The sequence below is a fragment of the Populus alba genome, chromosome 4 (assembly GCF_005239225.2).
Source record: "Populus alba chromosome 4, ASM523922v2, whole genome shotgun sequence".
NCBI classification, from domain to species: domain Eukaryota; kingdom Viridiplantae; phylum Streptophyta; class Magnoliopsida; order Malpighiales; family Salicaceae; genus Populus; species Populus alba.
This window is the reverse complement of record NC_133287.1, coordinates 14,670,375-14,683,454: the sequence shown is the minus strand read 5'-3', so window position 1 is coordinate 14,683,454 and position 13,080 is coordinate 14,670,375. Positions and strand designations below refer to the sequence as shown.

The window sequence follows — 13,080 nt, the reverse complement described above, 5'->3', positions numbered from 1 at the left end:
GCAATTTTAGACATCAAAATAAGAAAACATAGTGGGGGGTTTTACTCTTTATCAATCTCATTATATTGATAAAGTTTTAAATAAATTTAATCATTTAAATATCAAAGAAACAAATACTCCCTATAATGTTTCCTTTAAGTTGAAAGAAAATACTGGTAGATTAATAACTCAAATTGAATATGCTAGTGTAATTGGTAGCTTAATGTATGCTATTATTGTACTAGATTAGATATTGCTTTCATATTATGTAAATTATCTAGACACACAAGTAATCTTAGTAAGGATCATTGGAAAAGCAACTACAAGAGTACTTGGTTACTTAAAAAAGACTATGAATTTTAAATTATTTTATAAAAAATTTTCCAATTATACTTGAAGGTTATATTAATGCTAGTTGGATAACTAGTGCAAGTGATACTAAGTTAACTTCTGGATGGATATTTTTTTATAAGGTGGTGCTATTTCTTGGGCTTCAAAAAACCAAATGTGTATAACTCATTCTACAATGGAATCCGAGTTCATAGCTCTAGCAGTCATAAGTAAAGAGGTATAAAGTGGTATTATGCTACTGAATATTTTAAGTTGTGGACATAAGTGATTCCATCTATCTTTACACTATGATTATCAAGCAACTATGTCAAAGACATTTAGTAAAATTTACAATAAAAAATCTAGATATATGATCTTAAGACATGGATATATAATGCAATTAATTTCTTATGGGATAATTACCATTATATATGTTAGATCTTGCAATAATCTAGCAGATCTTTTTACTAAATGTCTCACAAGAGATTTAGTTAGAAACACTTCTGCTAGTATGATATTAAAACCATTTAATTAAATTTACTCATAATAAGAACCCAACATTTACTAGTACATTTACTAGTTAGAAGTTTTACAGGTAATAACAAATTATTAGTAAGCGTGGTGTAGTGGTGTATACGATTAGTGTATAAAATCTAGATTTATAAAATTAATTGGAGGATAGGTTATTAATTAATTACTCTCAATGAAATCTCATAGTAGGAAGAAAATTTGACCTATATGAACATATAAAAAGGTACCGCTTTAACAAAAGTTCAGAAAATTTTGTAATTGTTCATAAATTTAAACATGTTTGTTTTTGCCTTTTTTTAGCTCTTCCACCGCTTTGCTGCTAAAGTGTTTCTTTCTGGTTCAAATCTTTGTGAAGTATCGAGCTGTTTTCAGGATGTGTTACACGTAGAAACCAATGGTGGATGCAGGCATTGATCAAGAATATTCATCTGTTTACAAATGTAGTCACTGATCGAGAAGATTCACTTGTTTACAAGTTTTTGATTGAAAGTCAGTCATTCTATATCTTCGCCAAGAGATGAAAGAAACCACATTTCAGTGCCCAACGATGTTCACATTTTTTGGTTTAGTTTCAGCATGACATTATTACATAAACCAGGTTATGCGCACCCCGGCAGTGTAGCGCGGGAAACATGCTGCAGTCAAAACTAAAAATGATGTAATATATTAGTTAATGAGATGAATCACTCGAACACGACCAAGCACCAAGTGTCACGTTCTGTTTGGTGAGGCCACGGCAAACGTGCCAGCTGAGAAAAAGAGAAGGCGCCTCCCTCCCTCTCCTCTCCTCTCTCTGCTCCTCCATTGACTTGAAACCAAAGCTAACAGTCCTATTCCAATTTTCCATCAAAGTTCGATTTGGTACGTCCTTAACTGGATCCAAACTCTCTACTCTTCCCCCCTCTCTGTACTCAACAGAGCAGAGGAGATCGGCTGAAGAAAACCCTAAATTAAATTAAAGATCGAGCATGTCGAAATCGTTGCCTTATTCCATGAAAGATGTCCATTACGACAACGCCAAGTTCCGACAACGTTCATTCGTCAAGGTTAACGTCTCTCTGTCTTCTTCTTCTTATTGTTACTTCTCTCTCGCCAGAATAAATACGGTCAATCCGATCCTTTTCTTTTTCTCAATCAGTTTTCTATTTTTTAATGTCGTTCAATTGTGGCGTTGCAGAAGGACTAGAGGGATTTGATTTTATTTAGGAGTAACTTAAGGATTTAATGCTATGAAGCTTTAATTAATTCTGCAAATGAGTAGAAGTTCAACTTGTTGGTAATAATTATTGCTCATGTCAAGCTTGCTTTCACACATACAGATCCATTAATTTGTTGGAGCTATATGGGTATCTTACTCTTTGCAACTAAGCCCCACGAATCCCTGTTCTGCTTAAATACAATAGAACCCAATCATTCCACGGGATGTTGTGGTCTATGCCTATTATAACCTCATCAGCCTGCTTTGAGCTGAATTTTTTGCTGGGATGACACAGTTTATGGACGTAAGCATGGAGATCAGGGTCAAAGGGTGATGCTTGCGTCTGGCAAACTTACATGATCAAGTAGAATGTTGTAATTCTGGTTTATTGGAGTATTAGAAAGGCTAATATATTATAATGGTTGGTTTATTAGGAATAAAGGCGTTGTTGGGTATATAGATTTGGATAGGACAATTAGGGTGTGATAACATGCTTTACGAATGGAATGTTTGATCAAATGCTGGAGAGGGTTTGGTATATCTAGAATTACACCATAGAATAGAATATTGGAATGTGCAAGGAGTTCATGTCATGCATGGAGTTCGAGATTTTTTTTAGTTTTCTCCGTTACCAAAATAACAAATGGAAAACAGGCACAAAAAAATCATTATAAGATTTCTGATACACACAAAGGGGTTTATTAGCGATGCTTATTCTTTTTCCACTATTAGTCACCATATTGTGCAGAGAGACATTTCTTGGAATAAGGGGACTTTTTGCTTAATTGCCTTGTTAATTCTAGCCTTTTTGTTCCTCCTGCTTTCATGTTCAAGGAACTACATCTCCACTTTCAGTTGTGTTATTTTATAAAGATACATATGTGGAAAGGTTTTATTTTCTTGCTCTGTTAACTTGCTATTTCTAGCCTCTCCTTTCTCCCTGCTCTCATGTTTAAAAAATAGAGGTCCTTTTGCGTAAGCACTTTCCTCAATGCTAGCATAATTGTCTAACTGCCCCTTGGTTGTGGGAATGATGTTGATAAACTTGACCATGGTTTGGTTTGTGACTTGGGCCGTTTCCTTTACCTTTCTCCTTTTCTCTGGCTCATCCTCTCTTAATCCAAGTCAAGAATAATGGAAAGTGCACTTTGGTAGTTTCAGAAAATCACGGAGTCAACAATGGTATTTTTGTAAGCATATCAACATATGGATAAAACAATGTTGGTTCTGAAACTAGTGTTCATGGAGAATCTATATCGTAACAGATGCAGACCATAGGTTTTTAAAAAATCAGGTGTCAGAAGGCAACGGATTGTGAGACATAGGATAGTTCTTGTAATTTTCTTCTAATCCTAATATTAATAATTCCCAGTAATCCATTTTTTTTTTTTTAGAATTTTAACAATTAGAGGCACCATATGAATTAATAAAATTTCAAATGATGTTCCTAACTTAAGAAATTTTCTTTTCCCATGGTTTCTAACATTTAAGATTCACATTTTTCTTTTTTGTTTTTTGTATGGATAAGTAACACATTGAATTGAATTGCCTACAACTTATTATGTGTTGCAGGTGATCACACAGTCCTTACTCACCAGTAACGCAAAGCATGATTGTTTAAGTTGCAGTACAGGAAAGTTTTTAGCATTATTAATGATCTTTGGCTTAGCATGTCTTATGTTCACGCATAAAAGTACCCCCCACTCTGTTTCCCAAGGACAAGCTGAAGGAATAAAAGTGAATAAAGAAGTTAAGGGAATTTCAGATAGTGGAGGTAGATTCCAAAGATTTTGGAGGAAACCACCAAGACTTCCTCCTCAACTACCGCCTGATGAAAAGGGTAGCATTGGTAATCCTCCTCATGAACTGCAGAAGTTAAATACTGGTTCAAAATGGGTGGATAGGCAACAAAGAGTGCAGAAGGCTTTCATCCATGCTTGGTCAGGCTATAAAATGTATGCAATGGGCTATGATGAACTTATGCCCCTGAGTCAGCGAGGAGTTGATGGATTAGGAGGTCTAGGTGCTACTGTTGTTGATGCTCTTGATACTGCCTTGATAATGGGTGCCGATGAAGTTGTTTCTGAAGCAGGCTTATGGATTGAAACACACCTTTCTGATAGGATTAGCAAGAAAGGCCAAGTAAATTTATTTGAAACTACTATTCGTGTCTTGGGTGGCCTCTTAAGTGCTTATCATTTAAGTGGAGGAGAGCAAGGGACAAATTTGACGCATAAGGGGCCTAAACCAACTGTCTATCTTGAAACTGCGAGAAATTTGGCTGATCGACTGCTTTTGGCCTTTACTTCTAGCCCAACTTCTATTCCCTTCAGTGATGTTGTTCTGCATGATCCGTCAGCACATCGAGCTCCGGATGGATTGAGTAGTACTGCAGAAGTTTCCACTGTGCAGCTTGAATTTAATTATCTCAGTACTGTTTCTGGTGATCCAAGGTACAGCATAGAAGCTATGAAGGTTTTGGAACATATAAAAGATCTTCCAAAGGTCGAAGGACTGGTTCCCATATACATAAGGTATGGGCCTTGTATAAAACAAATTCATCTGTCCTGTTTGCATGCCATTAATTTTGTACATAATTATTTGTTTATTTTTTTCCCCATCATGTTGGTCCTTTGGCAGCTTTTGGGGGTCGTCAACTAAAAGAAATTTTATTAAATCTTTTTTTTCTTCTAAAGCTCTCCATTGAATAGCAATGATCTGAAGTATTTTATGGTATATGGTTGCAAATTATGATTTCAATAGAAGAATGTAAATTCATTTTGAGATAAAAGAGAGTAAAATCTTCTTACTTTTCTTTGCACGAGTCTCCTTTTTTCCCATCCATAAAATAGAAACTCATGGAAGCATGCCTCCCTGCCATGTGTAGCTTTTTGAGGTTTGTTAACTTTGGCAACAAATGTGGCATCTATATCACAATCTTATCTTTCTAGTGTTCACTTCGCAAAACATTGACTTTGTAAGGTTGATATTTAGTTCCCCTTCACTTTAATTTAATATTTTCAGTTATCTTTTCCTCCTTTGTTTTTTTGTATAGTACATGTTTAGCTGGAAAATTGCATTTCTTTTCCTCAGCGGGAAAAAAATTGTCATTTGTTTGATATTTTTCCCCTACTGGTTGCAGCCCTGACTCTGGTGAATTTAGTGGAGAAAATATTAGATTGGGATCTCGTGGTGACAGCTATTATGAGTACCTTATTAAAGTATGGCTCCAGCAAGGGAGAAATCGAGATAGTAATTTTACATATCTTTATGATATGTATGAGGAAGCAATGAAGGGTGTTAGGCACCTACTTGTTCAGAAATCAATCCCCAATGGATTGGTTTTTGTCGGGGAATTGCCTTATGGACCTAAAGGTTCCTTTAGTCCAAAGATGGATCACCTGGTACAAGGAGCTTTCTCTCTGTAATGTTGTTGATGTAGCTGATAAATTACTAATGTGTTCTGTGCATGCATCATATGTTTTGAATGATGAGAGTTTGCACCATAGAAATTACTGGTTCCCCTGATTAGAAATCCCCAAAATCTCACACTGTCAAATAATATTAGTTTTCTATGTAGCAGTTGATTTACATGTTCTAGCCAACTCTCAATTTGAGGCCATACAATGCTGGCATGCTATGAATGGATCCATGGAGTATTAGATGTATGGCCTGCACTATCATGTCAATTTAATGTATCAGATTTATCGGGAAGCTGCGCAGTTAATGCAAGGCCTGATGTTCCCATTATATTGGTTTATTCTAGTTGATAATTTACTAATGTATATGTGCTTGCATATACTTTGGATTTCTGGGACATAAAAGTAGTTGCCAAGTGAAGATTATCATTGCCATTCAATTATAATTCTCTCAGAATTATTGGCTCACTTCATAACAGCAAGAAGTCTGTTAGTCACAAACTATCAATTGACTAGACTTTACATGTCATGCTACAGTTGTTCTCTGACCTTTTAGCCAATTATATATTGAGTTGAGGATATGCAGTATTGACATATGGTAATGAGATGCATGAATTATCATCCTGTCTTTACTCAAAACCATGCGTGCATTGTCAGAATCAACTTCATGTTCAGGAATAAGCTGCCTAAATATTTCAAGGCATAATATTACGATACTCTATTGATGTAAAATCTTTATTATTGTACTACGTGAAATTTAAGCAGTTTTAGTTTAAAACCATCATTTTCTGGTATAGTAGGACCCAGATTTATATTTGGGAACCTATTTTTCCGTCTTTGTTTCTTTGATTTATATATTATAGATATTCTTAACTCTGTAATGTGTCAAATGATCTTATAGATTCGTTTTATCCTTTCAATTTCCCTTCCTCATCAGAAAATAAGTGAAATAAATTATATGCATGTATTCTCAACCACCAGCTGCCTAAGCACATATTCACTGGGATGAATGTTCAGAGGAATTTAGATTCTTCCTCAGCTATAGGCATTTACTTAAAAGGAAGGGGGTAAAAAACGAAGGTCATATGCTTTCTATTATTCTGCCATACTTGGCAGTGGTCTACCGTGGCCTGCACAATCCTGACATCTTGATGTGCTTGTGCTGTCTTTCAATTCATGAATGACATGTTCTTTCCTCCTTTTATTTTTCCTTATTATTTTCTGATTTAGTGAATATGTGATTGTGTGCCACTCATGTAAGGGTCATCATTATATATTTGAGTTCCTGATGTACGCCTTTGTAATGAAAGTTCTATTGCTCTCTTTTTGTCTAATAATAGTCATTGATGAGTGAGCTTTCTACTGGCCTTTCAGGTCTGTTTCTTGCCAGGAACACTTGCTCTTGGTGCCACCAAGGGTCTCACAAAGGAGAAGGCAATGAAAGAAAACTTGCTCAAATTTGAGGACCTTGAAAATTTGAAGCTTGCAGAAGATTTAGCCAAAACATGCTTTGAGATGTATTCAGTAACTTCTACTGGGCTTGCCCCAGAAATCGCTTACTTTCATACTGAGGTTGGTTGAATTTGGATGATATGTTCCCTGAACGCAGTTTTCTAAACCATCAATGCACCATAGCGGATCATTTTCCTCCCCACTTACTGCAAGCTGTTGACTCTTTGTTTTTTTCCCCTTGTTTGTATTTTTTTTTAAATGCATTTCCTTGTATTTATTGAGCGGGCCTTTACTTGGTGCAATGGAATATTGTTGGACTTCTCTACAAGGATGCAGGTTCAAGTACAAGAGTTGCCACTTCCTGCAAAATTGTTAGGGTGGCATTGTCCTTGCATTCTTCCATTATAACCAGGTAAAGGCCTATTTCCTTGCATCTATGTGTTCTAATAATTTGCTGTCTCTTGTGATTAAGCAGGAATATTCAGAACATGGACTTGATGGTGGGAATAAGAATTCAAAGTTTGTCAATGACATAATAATTAAACATGCTGATCGTCACAATCTTTTGCGGCCTGAAACTGTAGAATCACTGTTTATCTTGTATCGCATAACAGAAGACCCTAAGTATGCTCTTTAAATTTTTTGAGTTATTAAGTCTGAACTTTTTTCACTTCAAATACTCCTTGCTATAAATTTTTCTTTTTTGTTTGACACAATTCTTGCACAGTTATCTGATCTCAACTGTACTGCACTGCAGATACCAGGAATGGGGTTGGCAGATCTTTGAAGCGTTTGAAAAGTACACGAAGGTTGATTCTGGTGGATACAGTTCCTTAGAAGATGTTACTGTGCTTCCTCCTCGTAGAAGAGACAAGATGGAGACCTTCTTCTTGGGTGAGACACTCAAGTATTTCTACTTGCTATTCGGGGATAGATCTGTTATTCCTTTGGATAAGTATGTCTTTAACACAGAAGCTCATCCCCTTCCTATTAAAGGCTCATGAGAGTACTTGTACTATTTTTATTTCATACAAAACATGTGTGAAGAGAACAGACCGGGGGAAGTGAAGTGATTATGAAAAATTCAAGAGACTTCCCTTCTGCGACGCTGTGCTCAGATCTCTACAGAAAAAAGATAGTTCTCTTGGACAAAGCAATTCGTATAGTGGCATGCTTGTAAGATGCTATATTGTTTTTATAGTGACGCTTATCATAATTTTATGTAGATGGGTTTTTGCTCTAAAAAGCAAATGAGGGTACAACCAGTTGTAATTGACATCACCAATTTTCCAGTATTATTAACGACCATTGAGCCCCATTTGGCCATGATGTACTGCGCTTTTTGTTAATAGTTCATTATACATTGCTCAAAATGCACAAGCTGTCAGCCTGTCAGCATCAATGTCTTTGAACAATTTTGTCACATCACAACCAAATTTTCAGTCATCTTGGAGAAGAAACAGATGATCGCCATCTCGAATGACACTGATACCATCTATTTCTGCATTCTCAGCATTGACGACCCTAGTAAATTTGTAGCCTCCAAATTTTTCACCTGCAGTGTGACAAATGGCTACAGTGAAAAAAGGATTATGCAAAACGAGGAACAGATGATTTAACCAACTGATCTCTTTTCAAGGTATGACATCCTTGTTCTATTTTAGCTTCAGAGTCATGTTCTTATGCCTGGTAAAAATAAAAAAAAGATAATTCATGATTTTTGCCCCCTATAAGTCTATTTACACGCTAGCTGTAGAGGGCAAGAGCTTACCGGCAATTCTGAGCAACTCTTCCATAGAATCAGGTAGGATAATTAACTTCCCAAGTCGGCTCTGTAATGTACTTCTGTTTTGAAGCTGCATGTGGATAGTGACTCGCTTGGTAGATTTCGTTGCTTCCCTATCATGGGGACATCTAGAAATGCATGAGCTGGAGTTTGTGAGCGCCTTGTTTCCTTCATGTTTCTCTCGACTTTTCTTGCTGTCACCTACAGTTTCTGACTCGATAAAATCTATTCTATGTTCATTTAATATATTCCTATTTTCGTAATTTAGTAAGAGATCATGTATGCTTTTATTTCCTTGCTGTTCGGCTAGAGCTTTTGGGGTCCATCCTCTGGCATCTGGTTTGTTTATGTTTGCTCCTCCTTCAAGCAAAATCTTAACCATTTCAACATGCCCCTCGCAAACAGCAGCATGAAGAGCCGTTTCGCTATCCTCAACTGCTGTTTCTAACCCTTCATGTCTGGTACAATCATAACCTTTGCCTAATTCACTCTTTCTTGTAATCTTTGATCCCTGGGAATCTGTCTCTCTTGCTTTGTTCACTGATAGATCTCCGTGCATATGATCTTTACACCCTCTCTTAGAGCACCATTCTTCTCTGTTTTGGGATTCAGAATCCATGCTTTCTGGCCTCCGCAGTTTCTGTAAATGGGTAGGATAAAATACCAACGTTCAGCTAGGGTAAAAGAAAAGAAGTTAACAAAGATCTTACAACTCGAGAAGCTTTATTAAATCATATACCATGGAAAGATGATTCATTATGACTCGCCCATCTTCTGGATTCGCTTTTATGGTGCTCATGAGAGCAGTTCCGTTCAGTCGTAGTATTTGAGAAAGCCCAGTGGTTCTAACTGTGTAAGGTTGCGGCCTGGAACATAAAACTCCAAACTCGCCAAACGTGTCTCCTGCCATTGCTTTCCCAATAACCTGTACAGAGGATGTAATTAAATTTTAACCTTATTGTTTGTTTAATCAATGGGGAATATGTGACTTAGAAAGAGCTGGCACAAGTACCTTTTCACGTCCATCCACATACGATATCAAATCCTGCAACAAGGAATGGTTTTCCCATACAGCTAATGTTAGTAAAACATTCTGAAATTTAGAGGTAGTGGATGACAACAAAATCAAGTTTACACACCACTGTTCCCGAGACGAGTATGTAGAGATCTGTAGGAGCTTCGTTCTGCAGTATTACATCCTCCTTGGGTGGAAAATATTCAGCCTCCATTTCTGAAACCTTTTATGAAGTAAATTTCATCAGTCTTCTGAAACTGGGCAAACATTGATGCTCAACTTGCCACTAAACCTCTTCTATAAGGAAACTACCGCCTCCGGCCTGTTGTTGTTTATCTTTTTACCCGTATATGATTCCAGAAGGGTCATATTTTTGTCTTAAGAAGAGGGAGGGGAGAAGAAGAATGATGTGTACATGTGAAGTCTTACCAGTTGGAAAAGGAAGTCCTGAGAAACCCCTCGGAAGAGATAAGCTCTTTGAGCAATAGGATGGAAGAGATAGTCTGCAATGCTTGAGCGAATGGCTTTTGGCAGACCATTTAAGGTCTCTTGCTGCTTCAATCCTTCTGTTTTGAACTTGAGGCATATGTGTGACAACATTTGTTCCTGTATGCGAGGAGGCAACTGATTTCGTGCAGCGAATTCTGAAGCAGCTCTGACTGTGTCTCTCTGCGAAATTAAATTTACAGCTGTAATGAGGCTACTCATGTGATGGAATGTTCAAGGAGAAGACAAAAGTGTTGCTTAACAAGTGATTTATACTGGATCTCTACTATTGACATTGAAGGAGTAGGTGAATCCTATTGTGTTTTAGTACGATTGCTGTAGTCTTCACATAAAACTGGTGAGCCAAGGAGCAGACACGACAGACATGTTGAACAAGGAATTGTGATTTCCTTGAATCCATTTAGCTTATGCGTAATCTAGGAAGGTGAAAACCTAGTTGGAAATTGGAAAACGAGAAAGCTACAAGTGAGAGAACTCACAAAGTTCCTTGTGCGGCTGGTCCAGTGAACTACAAGGTTTGTCATGTTTCCAATGAGGTACGAGGTCAAACCCAAGTTGAACAGCATGTAAAAAATGTCAAAAAGCATCTCCCTGGGGTTCTCAGCATGCAGGTCCCCATAACCTGTTGTGGTTAATGTGGTAATAGACCAGTACATTGCAGTCACGTATCTATTCCAGAGTCTCTCCTCTTTAAAATTTGGGTTTACTGCACCGATCCAGGTTCTCTTCGGATCAGGGTATCTATCTGCAATCAAATAGTTAAAGCATCCAGCACAGTGTACTGCAAACAGGGTTACCTGAAATAAACCAGAAGGGAAAGGAGATTAGAAATATTACTAATAAGCTAGCTAGCCTATTTAATTAGTGTTTACTGGAAAGGAACAAGTTGGAAGTGTTTGTGACTTACAGAAACAAGTTTTGTGCACCGAGTCCAAAAATAGTTGAACCTGATGTCCTTCTCAAGTCTATATAGGAAGAAAACAGAAAAGCTCCTCAACTCTCCAATTCTTCCATTATAAAACTACGAAATTCCCAAGAAAAATGAAATCATTGGAGTCTGGTGGCAAACCTTGCAAACAAGGCACTGACTCGTCTGAGACGCCAAAGTCTGAGCATGCTGAGGATGTTAAAACCAAGTCCATTACCGTGATTTCTGAACAGGAGACTAAGAGACTGAAATGGGGCTGTCGAGCAGACATCGAAAATAAACCACGTTGATATGTACCTGCAAAAGGTTGGATTTGAGTGATTGCTAAGTTGAGAAGAAGCATTCATTAATTGTGGAGGAAATGCTGCTGCAGGACGCTTGGCTACCTTATTGCTAACTTCTTAGGGTCGTCGATAAGGAGGTAAGAGTGGCTATCTAGACACGCAACGAAGAAGGTGAGAGCAATATCAACAGCAAAAAAACCGTTGACAATGTTGTCAAAGATGAAGAGGGCATCTTTCTTGGATGTTAGGAAAGCAAACTCAAATGGAGAGATCCAGGCAGAGTAAACGACTAGAACAACCAACCACATCTCCCAAGCCCTGTAATGAAAGGGACTTGTTAGAAGGCAGCTGTAATAAAACTGGAAATAATTATTATAATATATAGAGTGATCAATTCTAATCACCTATAACAGGAGTTGTAAGGGGAAATTATGTATCTTCGAAGTTTGGTTTCCCGATTTATCTGGGCTCCCAGGGATGGTAGGAGATCGCTCGAGAAGAAGCTGCCATAAGAAACACCCTCCACATGAACCTCTTCGGAACAGAAGCGTTGGAAGAAGTTCTTGGCATTGGAAAATGCCATCTTAATTAATCACTGGTTGCTTGAATTCTCAAGGGTACTCTCTCTCAAGATTTTGTGGGGAAGAGTATGTTGTGAATGGCTGGCTCTGCGTGTGTGTGTGTTTATATATACTGAAGCTTTTGAGAGGTGACACGGGCTCTGTCTTCTTTTTCAATCACCTTTTCTTTAACTTTCTCAAGACTCTCGACATGTTGGAAATGATTCTTCAAGAAAGTTAATCGAAGTAGCGCGTCATTTAAGGATTGAAATGGAAGAAAGAAAAAGGTGAAGGGGGGCCTTTCATTCCTGTTTGAACAAAGAAGGAAAAAAAAAAAAAAAAAGTAAACAAGAAGGACTATCAGCTGAAGAACAAACGGTGTCTAGGATATATGGCAGTACCAAGTGGCAGACATGAGTTTTCCTGTATTGCAGTGGCAGAGAAAAAAATAGTCTGAGAGACAGGGAAAGAAGAGCAAAAGAAGATAATGGCAATATACTCGTGCTTCTTGATGGCTGTGGTGGTGGTGGTGGTGGTGGAAGGTCCATCATAAGAACATGTGGAGGAGTGAATCATATATAGACAAGGCCTTTGCAAAGGACAGATTTGAGTGAAAACATGTTGGTGTTTTCATTTCAAAATCTAGAGATGGAACAGGCAGCCGTAGTCGATTTGGGGAGGGGAAACTACTTGTGCTTGCCACGTGGACCAATAGGGGCTTTGGTTAGAGGAGTGACATTTTTTCCTTCCTTCGTCGAATCCCTCCAACCAGCCAAACCAAAATTCACTCACCCTCCTCCTCCTCCTCCTCCTCCCCTCCTTGTACGTAACCTGAGGTTTTTCTACACCATACGATATACTATGAAATTAATGAAGTAGGATGGATTTCTTTTTTTAATTTAAGAAAGGTAGTTTAACTATATGAGTTTCAATGATGCTTGATAGCTCTATTTGTATCATCATGCACGTGCCTTCGAGATCAATTCCCACCATTAATCTTCAAGATTTTCTTTGAAGATTTACGTATTATGTTTGTTTGTGTAAAAAATAGGAAAATTAACTTCCAGAAAGTTACCGTATATTTTACAAGT

At 37.5% G+C, this 13,080-nt stretch overlaps 2 protein-coding genes across 2 annotated transcripts; one reads left to right on the top strand and one right to left on the bottom strand.

Annotated features, from left to right (window-relative positions):
• The first annotated feature begins 1,528 nt into the window (after positions 1-1,528).
• On the top strand, positions 1,529-8,235 carry LOC118050747 (mannosyl-oligosaccharide 1,2-alpha-mannosidase MNS3). The gene is made up of 6 exons (XM_035061192.2): positions 1,529-1,886; positions 3,611-4,572; positions 5,181-5,442; positions 6,832-7,029; positions 7,385-7,533; positions 7,667-8,235. Exons 1-6 carry the CDS (start codon positions 1,809-1,811, stop codon positions 7,911-7,913), a joined length of 1,896 nt encoding a protein of 631 aa, XP_034917083.1. The 5' UTR covers positions 1,529-1,808; the 3' UTR covers positions 7,914-8,235.
• On the bottom strand, positions 8,110-12,676 carry LOC118050746 (potassium channel KAT3). The gene is made up of 12 exons (XM_035061190.2): positions 12,391-12,676; positions 11,834-12,297; positions 11,532-11,747; positions 11,287-11,442; positions 11,125-11,182; positions 10,697-11,014; positions 10,140-10,379; positions 9,835-9,933; positions 9,708-9,740; positions 9,435-9,620; positions 8,681-9,335; positions 8,110-8,464 (listed from the first exon to the last, which is right to left on the bottom strand). The coding sequence occupies exons 2-12, from the start codon at positions 12,010-12,012 to the stop codon at positions 8,349-8,351; spliced, it is 2,256 nt and encodes a 751-aa protein (XP_034917081.1). The 5' UTR covers positions 12,013-12,297; positions 12,391-12,676; the 3' UTR covers positions 8,110-8,348.
• Between the last annotated feature and the right edge of the window lie 404 nt (positions 12,677-13,080).